The sequence below is a fragment of the Solanum lycopersicum genome, chromosome 1 (assembly GCF_036512215.1).
Source record: "Solanum lycopersicum chromosome 1, SLM_r2.1".
Classification (NCBI taxonomy): Eukaryota; Viridiplantae; Streptophyta; class Magnoliopsida; order Solanales; family Solanaceae; genus Solanum; species Solanum lycopersicum.
In genome coordinates this window covers 67,065,514-67,078,978 of record NC_090800.1, presented here as the reverse complement: position 1 = coordinate 67,078,978, position 13,465 = coordinate 67,065,514, and the positions used below count along the sequence as shown (strand labels likewise).

The 13,465-nt window shown below is 31.8% G+C and overlaps 1 protein-coding gene and 1 long non-coding RNA gene across 2 annotated transcripts; both read right to left on the bottom strand.

Moving 5' to 3' along the window:
* Positions 1–340: 340 nt before the first annotated feature.
* LOC138345362 (uncharacterized) lies at positions 341–676 on the bottom strand. Its single transcript, XM_069294730.1, has one exon. The coding sequence runs from the start codon at positions 674–676 to the stop codon at positions 341–343; it is 336 nt and encodes a 111-aa protein (XP_069150831.1).
* A 7,458-nt stretch (positions 677–8,134) lies between these two features.
* On the bottom strand, positions 8,135–13,229 carry LOC109119906 (uncharacterized). The gene is made up of 2 exons (XR_002027488.2): positions 13,071–13,229; positions 8,135–8,719 (listed from the first exon to the last, which is right to left on the bottom strand). It is a non-coding gene; the product is annotated as an uncharacterized lncRNA (long non-coding RNA).
* Positions 13,230–13,465: the final 236 nt, after the last annotated feature.

Here is a 13,465-nt window from a genome sequence, read left to right as displayed (position 1 = left end):
CAATTTTTTGAAATCTACTGATGAGATATGCAATATCATTATCATCACTTGAATCTTCATCTGATTTATATTTAAGCATCAATGACTTGTCCTTCTTTGCTTCCTTCTTTTACAAATCATAGTTTCGATTCATCTGATGTGTTTTCAGATTTCCAATCAAAGCATCCATAGTCAACACCTTCAAGTCTTTGGCTTCTGTAATGGCATCAATTTTGCTCTCCCAAGACTTTGGAAGAATTCGAAGCACTTTTCTAACTTGTTTGGTCATGCTTATAGGTTCACCCATACTTCACAGCTCATTTGTAATGGAAGAAAACTTGGTGAACATGTCATGTATTGTTTATCCTTCCTTCATTTTAAAGTTCTCATGTCGTGAGGTAAGCATGTCAATATTAGATTCTTTGACTTGTTCTGTTCCTTCATGTGTAGTCTTTAAGCAGTCCAACATTTCTTTAGCAGACTCAGAGGCTAACACTCTGTTGTACTCATCAGGTCTTATCCCACTTACAAAAAGAGTTTTAGCTTTGAAACCTTTTTCAATCCTTTTCCTGTCAGCCTCATCATATTTCTGCCTAGGCTTTGGAACAGTAATGGTCTTCTCTCCATCCTTTTCTTCCATCAACGGAACAAATGGTCCATCCAGTACAATATCCCATAATTCGCTGTCTTCAGCCATGAGGTAGTCATGCATTCAAACTTTCCACCCACTGTAGAAATGTCCATTGAAACGAGGAGGTCTGTGTGACGAGTGACCTTCTTCCAGGTTAAGTGGAGCTGCCATTCTAGAGAAAATGTCACTTCCTTGGTGTTAACCAAATAGATAGTGCCTGCTCTGATAAAACTTTATAGAATATGATCCTTCACTTAACAAGTAATGGAACAGGTCCCTTACTACACTCCAGAAAAATACCAGAAAGTTAAATGCAGTAAAATCAACATAGTGATTTTATGTGGAAACCTCCTCGCTTAAGGGAGTAAAACAACGACCTGTCTCACAGGATTTTCAATCGTTTTCACTAATATTCAAAAGCAAAATTAAAACATGATTACACAAAATGTAAAAAAGAGTTATCAATCTTACTTTTAAGAAATAGTCCTCTATTGCTGAACAAGTCTAAGTAGAAAACAATCTACCCACTAAGCTATCCCACCTGGACAAACTAGACTTTTATCACAACACACCAATTCCTTTATAGATTCAGGAATTGTTTACAGTTTAAGAACAAGAGAATGTATTCCTAAACAACTAGACGAAAAGCTCTAGATATTGTTGTTGTTCTTGGAATAATTTATCCGTTGCTTTGTAGTAGCCTTAGCAAGAGTTCTTGAAAAGTTTTTATCAAGTTGCAAAAACTGAACAAAAATGTTTAGGAAAGAGCCTTTTATATGGTCAAGTCACTTTCCTAATCTCGTTTGCCATTGGCTGGAAAAGTCACACTTTCTGACGCCATCGTGAAGTGTGCACCTACTTTCTGTACTGTCTCCAGCTGGCAATCAACTGGCTCCTCATCATGAGAGTCTGGTACCTCTACTAGGTCCCTGAGTTTGTTTTCATCTGCAATACTCAAGCAAGAAACCTGCAATACTCAATTAAGAAACTGGTACCTTTACAAGGTCCCAAAGTTTGTCAAATCATCAAAACTACAAATAACAATAGGGATCATCTCTATTTCACTCTCCTGTTACATGTGTCTGGTCCATAAAAATGAAAAATGAAATTGTTTCCTTATAAAGTTGTTTTGAGAAGCATGCTTGGGTATTTTATATCATGTTTGTGCTTTCTATCAGCATTTGTTTCATAAGATATTGTCGGCTATTCATCCTGCTTGCTTAAGTGATAGTTCTGACAAGTTTATTGTGCTTACATTTGAGTGTTAGTTGGGTGCAAATGGAGCATGTAGCAGCTTGTTTGGACTGTTATATTTACTGTTTGAATTAGTTTTCTGGTTGATTCATTGTTTGTTTAAATTATGATCAGTTGGCGACTGAAAGGGTGCAAAACTCTATGTTCAATAACCTTTGTGCCTCTTCCGTGTAATTGCTTAAGTTAGAGTATGACATTCATAATTATTTCCATTGCACTTCGTTACTTGCTCAAATTGCTTAGCAACACCATGTAGTTAGGATGACTACGGTTAAGTTCCTTTATTATTTTTAAGAAATCATATTTTATTACTTTAAAAATATTGTTCACTGTGTTTTGGATTTGATTACTAGATCGTTAATTTGACTTGATATAATTCATATTGAGGTTCTTATTTTACTCTTTTCTTTTCCTCCATTTGCATGAACACGCTTTCCGTGAATGAATCCAATGGACTCCCCTCTCTTGCATTTCCCTCTTTTTGAGTCAACCTTCTTCAGAGTTGTGAAAGGGAGCTAATATTATTGGTTTAGACACACAAAAATACAGCAGCAGCAGTAGCCTAAATGGCTAAAAGAATAGCATTTTATCGTACTTGAAAATTCCCAAAAATTGCACTAATTGAGGCAGAGTGACGATAACCTCAAAAGGCTGAAAATGAGGAGCAAATTTGGGTTAAAATTCCTAATTAATGAAGCAGTAGGAGAAGACTTAGAAAGGCTAAATTTTTGTTAAGTTTTGGAGTTTCAAAAGTCCAAGCTAAACGGCAGCGGCATCAACCTGAAGGGCTGGGACTTGGGGGTGAAATAAAATTTCAGCCGCCCCCTCGTTTTCTTATTCTCTTATTTGCCTTGATATTAGTATATTTTCTTTATTATATTTGATTGTGAAAAACTAACAACTTCAAAACTCTCTTCTTGACTTATATAAAATCCCCACAGAGCTCCTCGAGTTTAGTTTATCAAATCTTTCTTTTGTATCTTAAAATTGGTGGCATTTCAAATTTTCATTTATTCTTCAAACCCTTTTTAAGTTTGATAATTTAAGCTTATAGAATGACTTGAGAACATTTTGTGTTCTTTCATAGTTGTTAAAAACCATTGAATCCATGTTTTGAGTTTGAATTAACAATTTAATTCCTTTTTTGAGCTGAATGAAATTGTTAGGTTTCTTAAAATATATATATAAAAAAATAAGTTGTCTTATAATTTAACTTAAAGACTTTGTATGAATGACTTAAGGTTTCTATATCCTTTCATAGTTGTTAAACAAAGTTCCTTAATCCATAATTAGGAGTTTTGAATTATTCATATTGGTTCAAAACATGAACATGGGTAAAAGTTTAAGTTAGGCAATTTGAGCTTCAAGACTAATTTGAGAATTATTCAATATCCTTTCATAGTTAGTATTTAATTTTCAAATTCATGCTTAAGTTATTGTGTTGATTTTTTAACTGTAAAACTTTACCTTGGATAAAATGTTAAGTAGAAATTATTATTTTACAGTATAGCATTTGACTTATTTCATACTTGGAATTAGAGTTGTCAATATGTGCTAGCTCACACCATCTGGGCTAATCCATATAGGCTTTGACATTTTACGGGTCAGGCCGGGCTAGCCCATTTTTGGCGTGGGGAAAAAATGGTCGACCCAACCCACAAGTATGTGGCTTGACGGGCCAGACCACTTTTTTTTTAAAAAAAATATTTTTTTTATAGTTGTTAAATTAAATTTCAAATTATAATTTAAAATATTATCATAAATTTCGACCAAACAATATTACCTAATGTTAATGTTTGTACTTGTTAATGCTCACACAAGTGTAAAGATGTGTAATTTGTTTTAGGTTTTTGAATAAAACACGAAATTAGCCTAAGGGGGTCTCTTTATTTAATTTCAAAATTTTTAGCACAAATAACGTTGGGTTTCTGTTTGCTTTCAATGTTTTGAACACAAATGATGTGTCTTTTTACATGCTTTTGGAGTTTTAATACATATACCATATATTTTCTTTGTGTGCTTCAAGAGTTTTGAACACTAATTATTTAGGGCCTCTTTCTCTGCTATCAAATTTTTTAATACAAAAAATGTGAGGTTTTTGTTTGCTTTTGAAGTTTTAACACAAAAGATGTTGCTCTTTGCTTTCTTTCGGAGTTCTTAACACAAATAATGTGAATTCTCTTTATCTGCTTCTAGAGTATAACATTGATAATGTGGGGTCTCTTTTTCTGCTTTAGGTATTATTAACTCAATAAAAGCGGAGTCTATCTAGTTTGGTAAAAAAATTGATCTTCATTAGCTTATGGTTTAACATTTCAGATTTCAATGGTTTAGTTTTCGTAAAATGGAAAAATTAAATTTGCAAGTTTTTAAAAAATAAAATTTGTAGAATAAATTGTATTGAGTATAATGACATTTTAGAATTTGATATAATACTAGTTTTCTACACGTGCGTTTAACATGAATGCCTAATAATATAATAAAAAATATTATAAAACAAATTAATGTTTGGGTAAATAATTTTACATATATGAAGAAATAAAGTACAAGTTTTAATGAAAGATCATGGTGGATTGTCGTATTGTTACTCATTTGTTGAGGTCAAAACTTTTGAATTTTTTCCGAACCTACAAGGATGAATTTTACACTTACACCCATTGTAAAATAAAATTCTTTTTCATTTTATAGAAAATATACAAAAATCGTTGAACTGTCAAAGGTGGATAGTTTAAAATTTTGAAAGTGGGAGTAGGGATTCTAGTGTGTCCCAAAATTTTTTTTTTACTTTTTTATTAAAAACTACTCCAATTTATTTATTCATATAATATAATGTATCAGTTAAAAATTAAAGTGGCCACATAAGTATTAGCATTTTTCTAGTCTACGTAAGCTTCCATAGTTTCTAAAATAAATCATGTGACTCTTTGCTTACTATTGAAGTTCTTACCACAAATAGCATGTGTGTTTCTTAGTTTGATTCTACAGTTTCTGATACTGACAATATGACTTATCTTTATCTGCTTTTGATTTCTTAGTACAAATAAAAATGTCGGGCTCTTCATTCTGCTCGTAAACTTTTTAACACAAATGATGTGTCTCTGTACTTGCTTTTTATTAATACAAATAATACGGGTTCTCTTTGTCTACTTTTGAAGCTTCTAACAGTGATAACGCGAGGTTTCTTTCTTCACAGTTTTTAATATGAAAAACGAAGGGTGCATCTGATTCTCAAAAAAGATGTCATTCATTAATCTTTAGGCTCGGAGCTTGTATTATCTCTTGTTTAGTTGGTGCAAAAAAAAGGGAAACTGCACAAGTACCCTCTGAAGCTATGCCGAAATTTCAAAGACACACTTTTACTATACTAAGAACCTATTATCCCCTGAACTTATGTTGTAAATATTTTTCCATCCCTTTTCAGCCTACTTGACACTATCTTGTGGGCCCAACGCATGTTGACATTTTTTTCAAACTAGTGCCAGGTAGGCCGAAAGAGGGTAGAAAATTAGTTATAAAATCAGTTCTGGGGGGATCTTAGTATAAATGTGACTCTAAGATATCATGCATAGGTTGTGGGTGGGTGGGTGGGGGGAGGTACTAATGCATTTTAGGTTGTGGGTGGGTGGGTGGGGGGAGGTACTTATGCATTTTATAAGATTTGCAAGTTTTTTTTTACAAAATAAATCTCGTAAAATTAATTATATAGAATATTTTTATATTTATGCATTTAATATATTACTAGTTCTGAGCAACCGGACTCCTCCACCAGAGACTTTCGGTCTGGAGCTCATTCTCGGTGCATGAATCGAAGGTGCATTGCACATGTATGCATAATAATGTAATGCACATTTTTATAAATAATATCAATATTATTACATAAAGTACTTTTGAGTAAATTCTTTTACATATATGAAGAAATAATATATAAATTATAAATAATGGCCAATGTGGATTATTGTATGGTTACTTGTTTGTTGAGATGAAAGTCGCTGAATTCATCTAAACCTCATGGATTAATAAAGTTCTCATTCCGATTTGATTCAATTTATAGATAGTAAAATAAAATTCATAAATGTCAAAATTTGATAGTTTGTGTTTTTAGGTGTTGTGGTTGTGGTTGTGGTGAAAGTAGGGGTGTAGTGTGGTGGTGGTGGGGTTCTAGTTTTTTTTAAAAATAACTCCAAGTTTTTTTTCCGGCTAAACAACTAATCATATTCCCTATATTTTATAATATTATGCATCATTACAAACATAGGTGGTCGCATTAATACTAGCACGAGACTATTCTGGCTTAAAGAATTAAAATCCCAAATTACATTACAACTTTTAAGACTAGTAAAAGTTTCTTTGTGTGTTTTGAAATTTTTAACACAAATTATGTGGAGTCTCTTTGTCTGGTTTCAGAATTTTAGCTCAAATAATATGGGATTTCTTTGAGCATTCGAAGTGTACAGTACAATTAATGTTTCTCTAACTTACTTTCAGAATTTTTAACAAAAATAATGTGGGTTCTCTTTATCTTCTTTCAAAATTTCTAGCACTAGTAACATGGAATAGGGTGTCTTCGTCTAGTTCTAGAGTTTTTAACACAATTGTTAGGTCTGTCTCTGCTTCTAAAGTTTTTAACACACACAATTTGGTTGTTTGCTTGTTTTTATTATAAAGAAAGCTCAGAATATTATAATAATAAAAATAAGATAAGAAGTATAAGATAGAGGAGAGAAATTTTCTTATTCAAGTGTGTCTTTCACATGGTCAGTGATTCTCTATTTATAGTGTTGAGATATCACCCCAAAAGTCATCTAATTAATCTACACATAATTTTTTTGGAAGTTCTTATCACCTTGGAAGCAACCTATACATGAATCTAATTATTAGTGGATAAATATAATAAATAATCCACATGTACTTTACAATGGATTTATAACATTTTTGAATTTTTTAACAGTAATAATGTGTTTTTTTTCATTCAAACTTTTGGACGCTGTGAACATAGGGTCTCTTTATTTGATTTTTAAATCTTTTAACACAAAAATATCTTGGGTCTGTCTAATTCACAAAAATGATGATCTTAATTTAGCTTCTGAAATACTTTTTTGAAAAATAAATTCCAAATCTAAAAATAGCTACTTAAATATTTCATCAAGGTAAAAAAAATAAAAATAATAATCAAGTGTGCACGTTTTTGTGAAGTTTCTTTATTTACTTTTAGAAATAAAATAAGCAATTCACACTTGTTTTTTCCATTTTTTTAGTTTTTTATTTTAAATAAATATTTTTTTTAAAATTGATTGTGGTTGGTTGGTGTGGGAGATATTTTCTATAAAAAAAATTAAAAATGAGATTTTTGAACAAGGACAAATTTTTTATTTAAAAATGATTTGAACTTTTTGAAAAATATTCTTTATAGCAAAGAAGTCTAGAATCATATAATTTGATATTTGCAAACAAATATATTTAGTAAAATAATTGGAGTATTAATTCTTTCATTTACCTAACGTATATTAATTTCTTTCTAGACGAACTCAACATCTATGTCGTATTTTAAAGACTTTCTAGACGAACTCGACACCTCTGTCAAACCCACTAAGGTGAAGGCACATGATATAAATAGAGCATATGTTACTAGGGATCCACATGGGTTGATCAATGGTCTGCACCAATCCAATCTCATACTATTACATTAAGTTATAACTTATAACTGATGAGATAAATTAATTTAACTGTCAAATATTTTTAAGAATTTGATTTTAAATTTGTTAGGCCGTTGGGACAACACTCAGAAAAGCTCAATCGATCTTATTTTATTTTTCCCCATTATTTTCCTTTTTTTAAAATTTTTAAAACAAACGCTCGCCACATTCTTAATCACCCAATTACATTTTAAAAATATATAAGTAGCTACCCCTTCTTCACTTTTCTCTTAAAATGCTATAAATTGTGAAGTTCACAATTTTTTTTATTAGATTGTATTCTCAATGTTACATGGATAAACTTCCTACCAGTTTAAGACGAGCAAAAACAAGTCTCATGTGACAATATTTAAGAAATTAAATGACGATATGATTCAATGTCTACAATGTGATAAAAACACATAAGCATAAATTTACGTCGGACTATAGTGAGGATGTTATTTTTTATCATGGGCTCTTGCTTAAGCATTATTATTCAGTTTCAGATGCAAATCTTTCTTGAATTTTGAAGTTTGAATTAGTTAATGTAAAATTAAAATTTTAGATTCTCAAGTTTTAAAAAATAGAAATTTCAAAATTAATTGCATTGAATATTATTATTTAATATATTACTATCTCTTCACATGTGTTTTACATGTATGGCGTGAAAATATAATACATATTTTTAATAATAGTATCAACATTATTTAACCACATAACCCAAAAGGCAACATTGACAAAATGAGGCATACACCAAACATGGAACTATTGGAAATGATGAAGTTTTTATTTTTGAAATTGAAACTGCATGAATCATTAAAATTCTTTTTTATTGAAAATTGAAGTTTCTACTTGAAATGATAAAGTTTTTAATCAATTATTATTGGGTTGTCAATGTTTAAACCCTCCACATCTTCAGGAACCAATTCAGCTCGAAAATCTTCTCTTAGAATTTGAATTTTTAATTCGATTTTTTTAGAGTTACACTCTGAGAGTTCCAATACAAGACCATCCCCCTCTTTTTGATTGTTATCATCCGCAAAAAAATAAGCATCCAGTACAAAATTTGTATATAGTTTTGGCTCCACCATAAAACAAGTTCCACTTCTTTCCACCATAAGTAATTAGGGACTGCAGGGGCTCCAGAAAAAGGAAGCTCTTTGTTTATTTTCTTGCGTAAAGACTATCAAACATTAAAAAAAAAATTAGCAAAATAAAAGTCCAGAATCAAAAAACCCCAAAGTGTCCAGATCTAACCTTATATATTTATATATATATATATATATATATATATATACACACACACACACACACAAACACACACATATGAACCTAATTATTAAGCTTGAAACCAAGAACACTAATCTTGAATGTACCACTCCAAAACTAAAATTTATTTTTCCGCACCTGATAGTTTGTAACACAGCGGAAAATGCTAGGTTGAACTAGAGCCTAAACTTAAGGATAAATTTAATAAAATTAATTTCCCCTAACTTAGTAGACCATCCAATACGCTTAGGGGGTTTAGGAGTCAAGGCCTAATAGAGGAGTTCCAATCAAAAGGAGCAAGCCAAGGCAAAAAGTCAAGGATTCCCCATACATGGAGCTAATGCCTTAAGGCTCAACGGCCACCACTACGGCTCATGGTCAAGACCACGGTTAATGGAAGGCTCTGTGGTGTTTCCTTGTCCAATAGATAGGAGCCCCAAGTGTCCTAGATACTGCGCCAACCCTCACGATGGGACCACAGATTGTGGTCCACTCCACGACTCGTGAGGTGGACCGTGAGACTCGCTTAGCTTTTTTTTTTTTAGGAAATGGGGCATTTAGGGGAGATACCCAAAGCACCACAGGCACCATAATAGACCGTGGTGCACTTGACAAGGGGAAGGGGGCTCGTGAACATGACTTGGTTTTTTAGAAATTGGCAATCTTGAAGAGGATATTGCCTTAATTCTCATGACAATCACCACGAGTCGAGGTTCTCAATACGGCTCGTGAGGCGTGGATTGTGAACCTGGACGAGTTCTTTTAATAAAGGTTAGTGTAGTCTGTTACTTTTGAGTCCAATATATGTGTGAGTGTTTTGGATGGTTTATGGGTAAAATATAAATAGGTTTTAAAGTCTTTTTCATCCATTTACATGACTCAAACTCAATACTTCCCAAAACAAATTCTCTCAAATATTTCTCTCTATACAAATTTCCTCCATTGAAGAAAACAAAAAGCTTCAAGGATAGGGTTCAAGCTCCAAGATTTCCATCTCAATTTTTTGGTAAAGCTTCAAACAAGGTATGGGAACTTTCATTCATGAGATTTGTTTTCCCATGAAGCCCTTCCTCTACTATTTTTGAAATTGGAAGTTTGTTCAAAATTAGGGTTTCGATTCTTACCTTAGGTTCTTCTCAAAAACATTTTATTTATGTTGGTTATCCTATATTATAATGAAATTGAAGTTTAATTAGGGTTTTTATTGTAAAATTTCCCTTGAACCCATGTGTTTTCCCATTCACTCAACTTTATGAAAATTATGATGTGGTTTCTTTGTGAATTATGAATATGTGGGATAGTATGTATGTGGATTTAGTAAATAAATTTTTTTATTTTTCATACTTACAGTAGATATTCTAAGCATGATTTCAAGATATGGTCTATGACCCTTGAAACGAAAATGGTAAGTGTTGAATTTTGAATTATTGTCTTGAAGGCAATGTATGAGGGTAATCCAATGTCCATGATTCTTATATATAAATGGTTTGATCCACTTTAAAGCTGGAGGTGCTTACTTTTATGTATTTATGTATAATGTTAAGTTCCACTTGAATGGTGAAGATATAATGACTAAGTTGTGAGATATGGTATAGTTGAAAGACTAGTTTCCTTTAGTATTACACATGACTATGTATTAATTGTCTTAGATGGTTATATGATGATTCTTAGTTGAAAGGTAGTTCTCACCATGTTGAATCCATGATCTATGTATGAGTTTGGTTGAATGAAGAATAATGTACTCCTTCACATATGAAATTACAATTCACCTTAACCATGTAAAAATTTGAGAATAATGCTTAGCACCGAGTGGATATGGAAAATGAGGTAGAGACCTTCCCTCTAATTTAGGTTAGGTCTTTTACATATGCTCTCCAGAGTGGAAACCCTCCCACTAGTTCAGTAGGCCGTGTTTGTAGAAGCAATCTCTCTATTCCATAACTATGTGCCCGCATAGGTCGTAGCTAGTGGATCAATATTAAAACTATATATGTTTAATTATCTTTGCAAAGAAGGACACCTTCTTTCAGTGTGGGGTTATATTATACCGAATTCCATGTAGGTCACATTGTCTAAGGCAATTCTCTCTATGTAATAAGATAATGAATATGACTTGAACCATACTTGTGATTTCTTCATAAGTATATGTAGTAGGAGTGGGGGTATGAGACTTCACTTTTTACATTGCATGAGTAATCATTGAAGTGGATTATGGGTGGATCCATGATGCTATTATAAGAAATGAAGGTATGATATACGTTGATTGGGTTGTTGGTAAGATATGACTCTCCTTATGTACATATGATGAACATGGTTATTCACTTATGTATGATTTTGGATTATGATGGGATCTAAAGTTGATATGTGTAACTAAGGTGATTCTAAATAGATACTTAAATAGTTGGGTATCTAAAGTTAATATGTGTAACTAAAGGTGATTATAAACACAAGTATACTTTTAGGGTTGCTAAGGTGATGGTCCTACTATGTTATGAAAAGTCATATGAGAATGCTATTATGACTTGTATTATGTCGTTATGAGCATAAATGGTTTTCAAGCTTAATAAATGCATGATTTTCACGAAAATGTCCTTTTTAGAAAAATTAGGTATTTTTATCCATGTTTCCTGACTTAGTGCTTTTGTACTATGCCCTTCTCTTTTACATCTCCTACGAGTGTAGGTTCAGGCCATTGAGGTGCTCTTAGTCCATTCTTTAAGAAAACATGGGTTGCTACCTCCAAGTTTTGGTGAGTCCACAATGTGAGGATGATATGTTATTGATTATAGTTCTCGTTTACTTTCCTTTTTTGGACATGCTTCTATGTATTTTTGATGTATTTTATGTGGATTAACAACTAATTTGAGGTGGATAATGCACCTAATGTATTTAATAATATGTTTTCAGAGATGAAATCTAATTTTTGTATTCTGTTGATTTTGAATGATATATGTAAAACAACTGAAGTGTGCATTTTCAGGTTCATAATTAGCCAAGATATGTTTATGAACTTTTTAAATACTCAAGTAAATCCATTATACTCATGTAAAGATGTATAATATTTTAAATATATTTGGAATCTACAATGATGCTTGAAAATAAAGCCTACTTTTATATTAACCTCTCTTATGATAAGACCACAGAAGAATCACACAACAACACTTAAAGTATGAATAACCGATTGAAATAATAGCATGTTTTTGACACTTTTTTTAATAACACTATTATTTCAAAACAATATACTCCAGTGTCAGATCTTGATGGATGGACAAACATGTGATTGCAGAATACTTTGAATAAAATACTGTTTCTCAATTTTCAACTAATTTGACTTTTTCAGGTATTTGTATTGTTGTTTTCTTCGTTTAAAAGTCAGTGATGTATCTACCTTTTTATTCATACAAAAATACAAGAAATGACTTACTTTTGTTCAAAAAGTTGATGAGAATGTGGTCTCTTAAATTTCTTTTAAGAAAATTCTTTACTTGAGAGGTTTCATTTAAACTGTCATGCTTAGTGCTTGGTTTGTACTAGATTTGGTGATACTAGAATAAGGATTCTCAAATGACCTGACAAACTACTTATGAGATAGGAGTATTCAGAATCTTTTCATTAGGCAAGTTTTCTCAATTGCCTCTTTCCCAACATAGTGTGTAATATTGAGCTTAAAGGTATCTAATACCCATATTTTAGATTCTAATTCAGGATTCTCAAAAGTTCTTGAGATTCTCATTTGCTAATTTAGGAGAATGACAGCAAATATATATATATATATATATATATATATAATACGTGTTTAATCTTTATTCCTTACTTCAGTATTATTATTACGTAGTCGTGTGTTCTCTTATTTTTAATGTATATTACTCGTTGTTGCTTCCCTGCTTTATCTCTTGCTCTTTTGCTGACATATTTGTTTATCTGTTTTGCTTCAGAAACATCTGTTTTGAGCCGAGGGTCTATAAGAAATCATCTTTATAGCAACTCATAATATTACAAATACTCAAAATTGCACTTTTTAAATGATAAAGAGTTTTTCACAAAATAACTGAACCAATAAGAAATCAATAACGCATGTATCATTACACATCATCATACATATGTGATTAAACAAATCGGTTGATGAAAAAGGCGAAGAGAGAGTGCATGAACCTATATCAATTCAATAAGGGCAGAGGAAATAGAAGAGAGATGGATTTGCAAAATCAAGAAAAGAATACCTAGTGAGAGAGTAGGAACAGAGACAAAGAGAATACATAGATTACCTGGTAAGGACGAAAGAGACGAGATCGCGCCATGGCCGATGAGGAAGAGTGGTTTGCCCTAATTCGTATGGGTGAATTCGGAGAATGAGGAAGAGAGGTTCACCCTAATCTGTGTGGGTGAGTTTGTTGGTAGAGGGACTTTACCGGGAAATAACATTTTGGAAGAATATATATTAAGTAAAAATTATATAGTAGAATTAACTTTTAATTGCTAGTAATTATATTTTGCCCCATGGCAAATGCCCAAATGACGGTAATACTCGAATGTAGGGAGCATTTAGCGGCGATATATTTATTGCCTCTAAACTAATGTCCCTAAATGTGGTTTTTTAAGTTGTGTACAAAACTTAGTAAATTTATAAAATTGACAAGTATCTTACATTTTAGCAGTGTTA

Bases quoted from the DNA above. Each gene is read 5' to 3' on its own strand.
- LOC138345362 (XM_069294730.1), bottom strand. From the start codon at position 676: ATGGCTGAAGACAGCGAATTATGGGATATTGTACTGGATGGACCATTT.